This window comes from Trachurus japonicus, chromosome 7, assembly GCF_045865225.1.
Source record: "Trachurus japonicus isolate A0001 chromosome 7, Traja_1.0".
In the NCBI taxonomy this organism is placed as follows: Eukaryota; Metazoa; Chordata; class Actinopteri; order Carangiformes; family Carangidae; genus Trachurus; species Trachurus japonicus.
The window spans coordinates 10,093,634-10,107,626 of NC_140913.1; the positions used below are offsets into that span (position 1 = coordinate 10,093,634).

The 13,993-nt window shown below is 40.4% G+C and overlaps 1 protein-coding gene across 1 annotated transcript in view; it reads right to left on the reverse strand.

The window, feature by feature from the left end:
• Positions 1 to 4,049: 4,049 nt before the first annotated feature.
• Positions 4,050 to 13,993, reverse strand: part of lhfpl4a (LHFPL tetraspan subfamily member 4a) — a 32,096-nt gene continuing 22,152 nt past the window's right edge. Inside the window, exons 2-4 of the mRNA XM_085781153.1 lie at positions 7,367 to 7,603; positions 5,166 to 5,182; positions 4,050 to 4,410 (exon numbers count right to left, since the gene is read on the reverse strand). Coding sequence (XP_085637279.1) covers positions 4,357 to 4,410; positions 5,166 to 5,182; positions 7,367 to 7,603 — 308 coding nt within the window. The 3' untranslated portion in view covers positions 4,050 to 4,356. The remainder of the gene's footprint in view (positions 4,411 to 5,165; positions 5,183 to 7,366; positions 7,604 to 13,993) is intronic.

The following is a 13,993-nucleotide window of genomic DNA, read 5'->3' on the forward strand; positions in this document are numbered from 1 at the left end:
CCTTGTTAAGGTATTTTTCAGTTCATTGTCAAGTTCTCAGGAACAAAGTACCCAGAGAGGAGACCAGACCAATGATCACACAGGTAATAATGCTCGGAAGCCTGACATGACCGCTTAGGCCTCAGGGCTTTTTTTTTTTTTCCTTTGTTATTTCCTTTTCGTAGATTTTGTCATAAAATCTGTCCTGGGTCCGTGAAAGTAATCCCAAATGAGAGATGCACGCTATAGGAGATGTCTTAATCACAATATATACCATATGAGAGACATAACCGCCTTCTTTATGCAAACTTTAGATATAAAAAAATCACCATGCTGATGTCTCAGCAAGTGCACTGCTTTACTCAAATGATCATGTACATATCAAAAGCAAAAACATATTTCTTGCAATACCAAATGGATGAGGTCTGTATATACTGTTCCAGTTGTTTCTGTCATACTTTTTCAAATACTTTGCACAGTTACTTTAAGGTTAAAGTGAAAGAAACTTTTCTTGAATGAGGGCCCAGCGCTCCTACCGTAAGACAGTTGATAGATGTAGGCCAAGGTCTGTGCAGAGCCGGCATTGGACAGCATCATTAGATTCGGCATAAGGGCTGTTTTCATATTGTCTTAAAGGCTCAGCTTGGAAAATCAGTAGTAGTGGTGCCATTTTATCCAAAACTGACTGTTCCCTAACAAGGTATGCAGTGGAGTGATGCGTCATTTAGGCGATGGCGTCACCATCAGAGCAACGGACGACTTGTGTTTGTCGATCATTTCCATAATGAGCCTTTAATACAGTACTGTGTACACAGCTTCCTGAGAGTTAGCTAGCTACCGTTCTGAAAACACATTGCACATCTAGCTATCTGCTCATTGTATGTATATACTGTAGGGATGCACCGATAACCCATATTTCAACCCATTAAGTCCGATTTTTGATTTCTTGTTATGTAGTTTTGTAAACAGATGTTTAAGATTAATTCTCTCTGTGATGAAAGTGTTAATAGTGCATCCCTTCCAGAGTGTAACATGAATTACAGTCAAACGACACAGTATCATCAGTCCCTCACTGGACTGTGTTTTCCTCGTGATGGTGCCTGTTAAATACACCGCTGTCTGCAGCCGTCTCACAGGACACAGATCACCTTGCGGCTGAATTGCTCAGTAAAATGAATTCAGTTACTTCTCAGGGTTTTACAGTAAGATCGTGCCTTCTCCCCCATAACGGGCAAAACATCGCCAATTTCTCATAAGAAACAATGAACTGCTTTTATTACACAGCTAATGTCATTCCCGAGGTCACTGGACCCAGGCATGGTGCTTTAGGGAGGCTCAGTTACAGAATGTCAGCCTGAAGCGCCGCTCTGAGCGGGAGGAGAGACCCACACAGCTCTGAATTACAGCGGCCTGCTCTCTGTCGCACTGTGCAACCGCAACTTGTCACATGCTTGAACCAAACCTAGAGCAATGTCACTGATATCATGTCAGTGTCATTGATGCAGACATATCAAGTGGCTGTGCAGCCTATAGAAGTCATAAATGTGCTCATGGGTACAGTGGTGAGTCACAGGCCTCGTACGAGCAGTGTCAACTCGATCGATAAGATGCTCTTGCAGGTATGTTTTCGGATTTTGCCGTGCAGGTACCGAATTTCTTCTTCAAGGTAGCACATGTTCATATGGTTGAAAAGAGGAAACACAGTTTACAGCATATCGCTAGTTATCACATGAGATGTCAAAGCAACTCATTTGGTTTGTCAGGCCAATCGCGTCTGTGTCGTCTAGTTGGAAACATCCAGTAGAAATTCCAATTTATGTTGCTGGTGTAGCAATGGTCATTGTCGTCAGTGTGTCAGCAATAATTAAGGTTTTATCAACCAATGACACCAGTGGCATTATCTTAAGTGCTACATCAAGGTTCATTGTTGTTGGAACAACAGTAATCTGGGCGGTTTTTGCGGCATGTCAATAACAATGCTACAAAAATAATTCTTATTCTTTGTTTCTTCTTTTACATCTGAGCCCACAACCTGGATAAAAGCTACGGCTGAAATCATGCCATCTGCTTTTCTTCTGGGGATTTGGAGGCACAGTTACAGTCTTACCATTGGTAAAACAAAAAAAATATCACTGTAACACATGGTGAGTATTCTACGGGCTGATTTCAGGGTGATTAATCTCAATGGGCCCCATGCAAGAACCATTTGTACAGTATGAAATGATTTGTTTTCTAATTCTGTATCTATTTGCAAGGTACATGCAAAATACAAACGGTTCAGACCTGTCATACCAGTCATGGCTAACTGTAATATTTTCCCATAAATCTCCTGTCATTTCGCAATGACCAACCTCCCGTTTAAATCCTCAGCTGCTTTGCTGTTGGTTTTTGATGTTTTTTTTAGCATCTTACTTCATGTCAACCCAAATCTCCCTTCTGTTCATTTTTGCTCTGGTGATGCGACATCGGCTTAGTCTTGGGTCCATTATATAATGATAAAATAGTTGAAGAACACCATCCAACTACGAATGGAGGAATCTCAGTTTGTCCTGTTTTATTTTCTTAACCACCACTCATTTGAGTGAGTTTAACCTAAGTTTAACTTTCCAACAGTTATGTTACTTGATATGAAGAAAAGATGAACAGTTAATCGCCATAATTATATAACTGCCAGATAATTGTTCATTTCCACCAGCACAACTTGAATCCCCAAGGCGTGATTGTGATTGTGCTAATGATAAAAGACATGCACCTCCTCGTGTACAATTTTAAAATGTTCTTGCATGAGCCCCATTATTTTTAAATTTTGTTGTTGGCTTTGGGTGGTGCTTTTGCAGCACTTGGGCTCTTGACCTCGGTATTTCTAAAATCCTGGCTACAGCCCTGCCTAAAAGACATAAAAAATGTATCTAACATGGTTGCAAAAACTATATAGTGGGACACCAAGTCACAGCATCTTCTTATGACTAATACACTGGCAACATGTTGAAGTGATTTCAGGACTCTTGAAGGATTTTTGACTTCATTTTTTGGGGGTTATTCTCTGTGATTCTGTCCCACTTCTGACTACTGCAAGCAGCAAAGAGGCATATTAGTGACATCACCTTAAGACAATGCAGCACTTGGGGCTTCCCTCTGAGAGAAGGCCGACTCATACAGCCATATTCACACAGTCTTAAGACATTTGTAGAGTAAACTGATCACTGTATGCTGGAACCATAAACTGGAGTAAACTGCACACTGGAAAAAGGGTATTACAAAGTAGAGAACCTAGACTTCTAAGTCTGACTTGGACAGCTGCGATTCAGTTCAGCAATTTTAATTTGTACTACATACTGCAGGGGGAAATACTACAGTAAAGGGGCTTGTTTTGAGGCTGTGCTGATGCAGGGGAAGCATTTTTTTGGAATATCCAGCAAAGATATCAATTTTATTTCCATCCTGTCTATTCCCACCAAATCTGTAGTGAGGAGTCATTATAAACACAATGGATTTGCACATACTCCGATGCTCTTCCAGCACGAGGAACATTGAAACCAAGGGTAGAAATACTATACTCGAATGCATTAGAGTCAGATGAGGTTTTGTTGTCGGCTGTTTTCGTCAGCAATAATGTTATTTACATTGTTCAGTATGTACAGTAGAGAATCTCCCAGAGATGTTAGGTTCTGTAAAGCTGCAATGGGGTACTCCTTTAAATTCCTCATATTGGAAAGTCCTTAGATGAAGAGCCATACAAGTCCCGTTTGAAGTGTTTTGAATGTTTAATAATGGACTTGCTGCTGTATTGCCAGTCTTGACTCTATCACTGTATGAGGAGTATCAATAATCTGCTTTCTGAAGCTATAAATGTACACAACACACAAAATCAAAGTCATTAAATAGCAAGATTTGAAATAAATCATTGTAAAATGACGGACATAGATGGACATTATGGTTCTTCATCATAAGGATTGAATTTCTCACACAAATCAAGACTTTAAATAGAGTAAATCTTTTTTCATTTTTTTCATCATAAAGGTATTCATTGAGAAAGTTGAGTGTTAAATGCACTGTACAACCTTGTATAATTTATTTTTTTTTCAAAATATAGTTTATCCCAGTGTGTTTTGTTGGGTTTTTTTTTTATCTTACAGAATCCTGTACACTTGGTGTCTGCATTGAGATTGGGTGATATCCTGATCATTGGAGAGAAGAGAAGAAGATAATAGAAGGAGAAAAGATAGGAGAGGAAAACAAAGAGATGGATGAAGAAGAGAAGAGAAGAGAAGAGAAGAGAAGAGAAGAGAAGAGAAGAGAAGAGAAGAGAAGAGAAGAGAAGAGAAGAGAAGAGAAGAGAAGAGAAGAGAAGAGAGTTGTCCAGTGCTGTCAATGCCCTCAGTGAAGACGCTGCACTCCATACCGTGGCTCTCGTCTGTCCCGAACCTCAATCTGAAGAAAACACAGACAATTCTGATTGTTTTATTTACAGACATGTGTCTTGGACATTAAAGTCAAGGAATGATGGAATACATTGAATTTCACAAATACATGTGTACTTTTTGCCTCACTTAACACAGCACTCTGCATTGTTTTTATGTTTTTATCATACCTTTGTCTTTTTCCTATTACTTTATCCTATTGCATATATTCAGAATCAGTACAACCTCGGCTGAATAAATCATATGAATAGAGGTACAGGTATTAGGTCTACTAATGATTATTTGACAAAAACAAAAGCAAAACTAAATGAAAAGGCTTTTTTTCTATGAATGATACAAACCACAATAAAAAAAGGGTAAATGTCCACACAGAAAATTCACTATCGTTCACGTTAGTGGACAAACATGTTTTTTTTTTTTTTAGAAAGCGCAGATTTGAGAAAAAAAACAAAAACGGACTGTAACAAATGTTCCTATACCTGTAAACGCATAACAATTGCCACACATATTATTGAAAAAGACTGTTGTGGGGTCTGTTTAGATTTGGCTGCTCAGCTAAGGGACAGATAGACTGAACCATCCTTTAAAACTGAGTTCCCCCCATCATTGGTGTTCAATACCCCTGTTAATCAGCCCCACCAACGTGCTGGGCCATGCTTTTAGCAGTAAAATGCTCAAAAGCTAACGAGGCTTCATACTTCAGCGGGCAATGTGCTATGTATGGAACATAATGCACATTAAATGTATAAGCAAGAGTTTACTTACCCTTGACACAGCAAAATCTGCAAGGACAGAAAAGAAGAAAAGTGTTGGCATATAAGACTGGAAATACTGCTTGTTTGTGCAAAACATGAATATGCTTATGTAAGTATGAGTTAAGCCTTCACTGGCCAGAAAAATTGATTTATTTGCAACCTATGTTTTGTTTAAATCCACTTTTCTTTTGTATAGTAGTATCACAAATCATATACCGTATAATGTTGATAAAAACTCAACATTTTTCTGTTGGCCAGGCCTAATCCTTATGTAGTCTTTCCCATAGAAAGTTTCCCTTTTCACTTACAGGGACCACAGCTGCTTCCACACTCTGTCCATTGGGTGTTTGTAGTATTGTTCTCATTTGACATAAAAGAGCTAAAAGGACATTTATTTCTATAAGAAAAAAACTCCTCTAACAGCTGATGGAAAATCAGATGTGTTAAATGTGTAAAATCACTGAGACTGTCAGTGAGGTTAATCAGATAAGAACAGAAAAGACACGCCCACACTCTGGAATATCTCCAGTTACCATGGAAACCATCATGGAGATAGACCGTCGGAGAACCGAGACATCTTATGTCACTATTCTCTCTCTTTATCTCTTGGTCTCCTCCTCTCACTCCTCCTCTCTTCTTTACTCTATCTTGCTCTCTATCTGTCTGTATATCGCTCACGCTCTCAGTCTACTATGTCTTATGTCATAGATCTCCATCTTTCTCTTTTTCTCTCTGCCTCTTTCGCCCAGCTCTCACTCCGTTTCTGTCTTTGTTGTTGTACATTTGGTTTATGCACTCAAATCAAACACACAATCCTTATGTAAGGAGACCTTTTATTGTTTTGCACTATATCTTATACTCTGGCCCTTCCATCGCCTTCTTTTCCTGCCGTTCCTCTCCTCCTCTTCCTCCCTTTTCATACAGCTAAAACAATGTGATTCAACTGTCCTGATGCAACATCATGCAAACTGTCAGAAACCCTCTAGAGAACACTCTCCCACTCTTGAATACAGCGCTGAAAGTAATTTGGCTGGAGTTACAGAGGTCAGGTTGGAGTCTAGTCATTTTTCAACTGGAATAATCTTGTTCATGTTAATGGCCTCACAGCTAAGGCCCACAAAATGAGAGCTGGAGGAAGACTGACTGGATAACCCCCTTAGAGGCATCGCATTACTGTATTACACACTATGCTTTTTCTTTTTCTTTGTAAGGTTTATGTTAATGTGGTATTAAAGGCTTATGTTAATTTAGATGGGATAAATCCAGCCAATAGTTGCATAATAGTGCAAAACATCATTATCTTTTGATTGATCAGAGTTAGTCTACTCCTTCACCTTTATCCTACAGTATATCCACTGAAACAATGAAAGCAACATCAAGGTTAATTAACCCCTCCACTGGACAGCCTTAGGAAGTTGTAACTAGACATTGGCAGGTTTGTCAGTCAGTGAGGTTGTAAGAGTAAAGGTGCTGTTGGTAGGCACGACTGCCACAGGTGCCTCCGTTGTTTTTAACATAAACACAGCGGAAGTGGCAGTGCAGCTGCTGCCATAAGAGTTTATGACTGTTCAGCTTCCGTTGCCACTGCTGTGGCTCCATGGCAACCACAGAAACTTCAACGAACACAGGAACTGATTTTAAAGGTATCTGAGTTCACATTGTGATTTTTTTTTATGGATACAGGATAAAATGTAAAATTCAACATCTGGCCACAGCCCAACTCCTCTGGCCTTTGTCCTCGGGCCAAGTCTGGCCCATGAACTTCCACATATTGGCAGAGTCCTGCAGTTGTCTCGCTTATTTTCTGTGTGTGCACCAGGTCAAGAAATAAAAATAGCACCTGACAGTAACTCTGTATATGTGCCGGATTTGAGCCATGAAACTGGGTGTGCTGTATCTCAACATACACCATCTTTAAAGAGTGGTGCCATCAACTTTAGGCCAAAAGCACAAATCTAAATAGAAAAAATGAATGGATTTTGGTTTTGTTTGCTATTTCCTATTTAGCGTAGCTGGTTGAACAGTAAACTACCATTATCCCCCCACAAAGCATCTCAATAGATAACTTCAGGCCCCATACAAGACTGGGATATCTACTGTATGGGAGCCAATTTTCTGCTGGCATTATATCAGAATTTAGGGTAAAATTAGGTAATCAGGGTAAAAAAAAATAAAAAATCAAGCATTGTGTTTCATTGTCTCTTTACTCACCTTTGTTGTCTGTCTGCAGATCATCAAGATAGAAATCTGTCTGCCGGTTCCCCAGGACGAAGGCCAAGAAGGAGAGGATGAGGGCGTCCAGGATGCCCATGATGGCCAGCATATAGGCCCAGCGTACAGAGCAGTCGCCTAGGGAGTATTTCCCTGTCTGCTCCCCGCACATGTCCCGGATCACCTCAGCGTCCCATCCGTCAGGGAAGATCATGCAACCCAGCACCAGGCACACTCCTGCAGCAGGACAAAGAAGAGCACAGAAGCAGGGTTAAGGTGAGGACTGGGACTGGGGGAGTGGGATAATTGGGGTGTAAATCCTAAGAGGTGGAAGAGAGAGGAAGGTTGATGTGAGGGATGAGGACAAAGAAATATGGTACAATAGAGAAGCTGAGGTAGGAAAGAGACAGAATTAACAGGGAAGAGAACATTTTGTTGCTTGATTTTCATGGACCAACAACAATAAAGTGTAACTACATAGCGTAATGGTGGCCTTAAACTCCAGCAGAAGGAAAACTCTTTAAAGAATTTTAACTTCATCACACAGAAGTCCTGTAAAATTACACCAGTAATCTGCACACTAGTGAATGTTTACAAAGTTGGTCAGTGCTTTATACCAAAGGATACCAAACCCAAGCAGAGTGACTTAAGATCTCATACTGAACCTATCTTATTCCTTAATTTTCTTTGATATTGATAACATGGTTCCTTTTTTCAGTCCTGTATCAGTGAGATCTGTGGTCTTTACTAAAACAGGCCATGTTTCTAGGCTGTTATAGAAGAAAATATCTCAGATCTTTCCTGAAATATAATAATCCTGAAATGCAATGTACATAATTATTATCTCAAAAACACCAAATAATTTTAAGAGGATTTGTATGGCAAGTTCTTGATTCTTTGCAGCTGTGGTTTTGCGTGTGTCCATGGGGTGGTCTAACTATAAATGTGTGCTTTGTGTGACATTAGAGTACCTGTACTTTTTGTTCGTGCGTCAGAGAGTGTTGCATGTGAACACACTGTCAACCATAAAACGGTACTAATCCTAAATTACCACACTGTTGCACCAAACAGGTCATCATGACTTGGAATTGATTACACTTCACTTTTCTAGTCTTATCGATCACCCAAACCAGTTTACAGTATTTGCTATATTCACCCATTCACCTACACATACATCACAGCCATACACACACACAGTATTTTCCCCAAGGACACTTTGACACATGGACTGGAAAAGCCATGTATTCGGCTCTACCTCCTAATGGCTTCTTTTGCCGAAAAATTGCATGCCTAAGAAGAGATTTCTGCACCAAAAGACGCAATGATTTTATATCACTGAATCAATTGTTGATACTGACCACCCACATCTTTGATTTGTCAGTCAGACAAATCAGCCAGAGTTTTGTGGGTGGAATTAAGAATAGAGATCCGAGCTCCTCCATAGCTGGCTACAGGGTTGCCAATTTAGTGACTTTCTTGTTGTGCAAGAGGACCACACTTCTATCAGTGTTTCTCAGTGAGTGTGCTTTCATATAGTTGTGGTTCCTGTTTCAGTTCATCAATCAGAAACATGAATATGTATTCTTAATTAATAATTCCTAATGTCTAATCACTGATTGGTGCAGTTTTTTCAGAGTCTTCCTTTGCTTGTGCTCTAATTTTTTTAAACTTGAGGTGACATGAGTTTTTTTCACTGGTAAGTGTGTATCCGCAATTTCTCCCAGTTTGACGACGTCCAGTCACTGTGTTTTATGCAGCCCACAGTGCCTGCCCTCCTTCATTGACTGGGGAAAACACACAGACACAGGGTCTGCAGACACACTACACCACTACACATGAGTAGAAGCCAATAGGTGATGAGCAGGATTTCTTTTGTATAAGTCAAGTTTTTTAGGAAAGGAACCAAGCCTTTTCTCAAAAATTGCATATCCATAATAAAATGAGTATATCTCTGCAACCACAAGGTCTATTTGAATACTTTTGTGTCATAGTAAAGGGAAACAATTGAGAAATTGCTGAGATGTGTAAATTTCAGTATATGTGTTACTGGTGAAGAGTAAATAAAGATGGCACACAGAAAAAAATAAAAAAAATAAATGTTCGCCCAGAAAAAAAAATCGTATTTTGGATGAGTGTCCTTCAGAATGATGCTGCTAAAGCTCAAAACCTCTATCAAATGATTGTACAATGTATGAACATTATCTCTGCAGTGGTTGATTTTGATAAAGTGAAGCAGTACACAATTATTGAGATTTTACTACAAAATATTCAGGCAAGCTTTCCAAAATGTTTTTTGGTACAACTTGGGACCACCTGTAACCATAAACCATTGTTTAATCTTTATTTTCACACAATTTGCATAAACTAACTGAAAAAGAGTCAACCGGGACTAAACAACAACTACTTTCTAGGCCCTCTGTGTCCCTCTACGTAAATCTGCACTGAGAGCAGCTTATTTGGGTGCAGTTACGCCCGGCTCTATCTCTGCAGCGGATTGGTTGATTCGAATGATTGACACCTCATTCAAACCATTAGAGCCAAGAGAATGAGGCTACACCCGCGTTGATGTGATTGACAGTACTGGCAATCAGAATCAGCAGAATCCTGACATGTGTGACGTGTGGCTAAAATCCGGCTTGTTTACGATTGTTCATGAACTTGCATTGTCCCACGGTGGGTAGAGTAGCCAAAAATTGTACTCAAGTAGGCTATAGTTACTTTAGAATAATGTTACTCAAGTAAAAGTAAAAAGTTACCATTCAAACATTTACTTGATTAAGAGTAGAAAGTAGCCTACTTGGTGAAAAAGCTACTCAAGTACTGAGTAACTGCTGAGTAACCTCTGATTTGTTTGTTTGATGATCAGCGCGTAAATGTAGGCCTGATCCAATAGCTACACAAAAATATACAGCAATGAAAAAATGCAGATATTGCCAAAGAACAACATGACAATAGCCTATGACATTTTTTACAAAGTAACATAAATTAAGACAAATTCAGCCACAATAACTTACATAGGCCTATCCATGAAAGATGTATGAACTGTCCATAAGCTCTTTGTGTGTTAGTCTATCTGTGAGTGTGTGTGTTTCTAGTGAAACCAAAGTCACATGACCACACCCCTGAGACTCGAGTCACATGACCACACCCCCGAAACTGGAGGGGTGGTCATGTGACTAGGAGTCACATGTCTCCAGGTGTGTATGGGGTTTAAACTTCCTGGGGAGGAAGAAGAATACGACGACCTGTCACCTGGATGACTGAGAACCTTCACGGACATTATACACGACATACCAGTCCAGAGCTGACGTCACCCTAATCAGTTTCTCAAATTTGAGGCGGAGTGGCCATCCTGTTTACCGCGGAGATTTTGTGTGCAGTCATGTGACTGCCTGGCTCTGTCTGATTGGTTAAACGGAGGCAAACGTCGCGAGTGGCTACATCTGATTGGTGTAACGCAGTCATGTAACAGAGGCTTGGAAGTAGCCTATCTCCATTGAAACAAAACAAACAATTTGCACATTGGATCGATAAGAAAAAGTAGCGAGTAGCGACCGGAATGTAGCGTCTTCTGAAGAAATATACTCAAGTAAAAGTAACAAGTATGCTGCATTGAAACTACTCTTAGAAGTACAATTTATCCAAAAAGTTTGTCAAGTAAATGTAATGGAGTAAATGTAGCGCGTTACTACCCTTTACAGTCTATGCTTACTACCCACCTCTGGTCCCACCCCAAATAAAATTGAATTGAATTATTGTGCGCGCATTCGTCAAGGTCCCCCCTGGTCCTCGGTCGTGCCCGGACCTGTCAAAGGTCAAAATGGAAATATTGTGGATTTACCCATAAAACAAACTTTTCACGGCAAAACAGCAAAGGTAAGAGGAAATGTACAACCATGTTTTGGCCAAGCAGTGTCTGTGTTTGCTCGACTTTGCTCGTTTTTGGGATCTCTTTCTGCCGTGCCTCTGTGTAGCCGAGGGTGCTATGTATCTATGTAGCCGATGTGTTTTGCATAATGTAGCCTCCTATACAAGCCAGAAATGTGGGGACTGGGTCCACACAGAGGTGCTTCATGAAGTTTGATGTTTAGTTGTTTATTTGAGTAGTGTTTGGGCTGTGTTTGGGTCATATAAACATGGTTTTTACACGTTGTAGGCCAGCTTCTGCTGTTTAATCTGATGCAAAATATGACTATATTCTTTAATAATTAGTGCAGTAGGCTAGTGGCCCTGTGGTTGTTCTGTATATATATATCTACCTTTCTACAAAATGGGATCTTTAAGCACTGCTGAGGTGAGCAGAGTTTAGACACCTGTGTGTGTAGAGGCGATAATAATGGGACAGTAGAAAGATGGAGAAACACACATTAATCCATCTTGAGAGGGTGAAGGAGTTTGACGCATGCAGAACCTGTTTGCAGTCACACTTGAAATCCTAAGTGAGTGTGTGCAATGTAGCCTACACACAGTGAAAAAAAACTCTAGGGAAATCCATACATGCAATTTCGACACTACAACAAAAGTGGTAATCTATACTACACCTCTGCTCATTTATCAAAGTGAGCATCACTGGGGAGCTGATTGTGCCATATTCCTTGCTCACCAGTGCTGTTTAAATAGCAGTCAGTCTGTGCCTGAGGGGCTGTAAGTAAAGCAGTGGGCTCCTCTGGGAGATGGGGAACATACATGGCAGGCATCACACTGAATCCCCATTTCAGACCAGACATGTCTTTTCCACAGGCAACATCACTTGTGATACACATGAAAAGTCACATAGATTCAGCTAAGTTGGTGATTATTACGCTTCAGTCCAATAAATGTTCAGAAGATTCAATGTCTGCAGTATAATCGGTGTGCAATTGTGAATATTTTAAGTGCTGTGTTTGTAGTGAAGGATGCTGGGCAGCAGTCAAACACAGTACTGTACAGTAGCTGCTGTGCTGTGTGGGGTGAGGTGTACAGTAACATGGAGGATAATCACACGGGGCTCTCAGTAAATTCTGCTGACGTGCTTCTGAAAGCATGAGGCTCAGTCCTTTTTGTTGGCATCAAAGCTTCAAAGGTCAACAACGAGTTTAGACACACAACAGACAGATACATCACCTCTGACGAAGCTACTGCACCCATACAGAGATTCTTAAAATATTTAATTAGCTGATGTATTCATTCATTAAGGCCCAACTCAGCTGAAAGACATTCTTTGGATATGCATCAGAAATGCTCTGAGTGGGCAGGACTCTGTGTTTGGATGACAGCTGAGCCTCCAGGTGCACAGACACACAAGTCTTAACAAATTGTATAACTGTAGTCGACATTTGCAGATGTGTTTTTAGTGTTTTTTAATGTGCTGATTAGATAAATGTCAATATGTCTTCACACTGTTGTTAGCAGCATACATCTTCTGATCATGGTTGTTTCTAGCATTTTCAGCCAATGGTGCAGGAATAGCCTACAGTATACCATTCAAGCGTTGAGGGTCCGCACGTCGTTGTTTAGGCTAAAAGAGTGCAGGCTAATAGGATGACCTGGTCATGGGTGGAAATAAAGCACTTTTTGCTTCATTATCCTTGTGTCAAGTCAAGCAGGGGGGATTTGTAGGGCTGAATGGTCTCATCATGCAGCACACACAGCTACGGTAAGCCCAGAGGGAAAACATGAATCAGTCCATCACCACCTGCGCTGCTTAGAGCTAAACTTTGTTGTCAAGTTAGTTTGGCATACTGTTTAACATTGTGATGCTGCAATTTTGAATGCTGGCAAAAGCTGAGTGGGTGGGAGAAGGTGAGAACATGCACTGTGAGGCAGTGTGTATTGCCTGGAAGCGGTGTAGGCTAAACCTGTGCAGATCTGTTACTAGTACCAAACCATGAAAAAGCTGAAGATATTCTTTTGTTTATTTTTTCTTACCAAACATTGGAAACATAAATGTGTATCTATGTTTCAGACTTGGACTCTTTTGTTGTTAAGCTGGCTAGTGCATTAGCTTCACCGTCAACTATAATAGGTGGAATGGCTGAGTGCAGCGACTGCTTTGTTATGACATTATAAAGTTATGGAAGTCCTGATATGAGGGGCCGTACAAGACATAATTCATTATGGCCCTCTCTTACACACACACATTTTCTCCTTAGGGACTGTTCGTTATTTATCATCAGTGCCACCGGAGGGATTCACGGGACTTTTTTTTTTTTTTACATGACCCCCCTGTCGGAGTCAGTAAATTTTAACATGACCCTGCATTAAGCCTTATCAAAAGATACATGACCCCCCCCCCCAGCCATCGACACGTGACATCGCATCACGTAGCGCGTGACACTACATTATTTCATTTTGACAACCATGTGTGCAACACCTTCTCATCAATCCATGCCATTTATCAGCTGTTATTAAGACCCAACTCATCAATAACAGAATCGCGATTTTGGACCAGCTCACATTACACAACAAGACATTAACAATTAATCCACACTCAAACCGAAGCAACAGTAATGTGAACTGCACTCAACAACGTATTATTGCAAGGTTTACGACAGATATGACAGACAACTGTGTGTGTGTGTGTGTGTGTGTGTGTGTGTGTGTGTGTGTGTGTGTGTGTGTGTGTGCCTGCGCCTGCGTGTGTAAGAA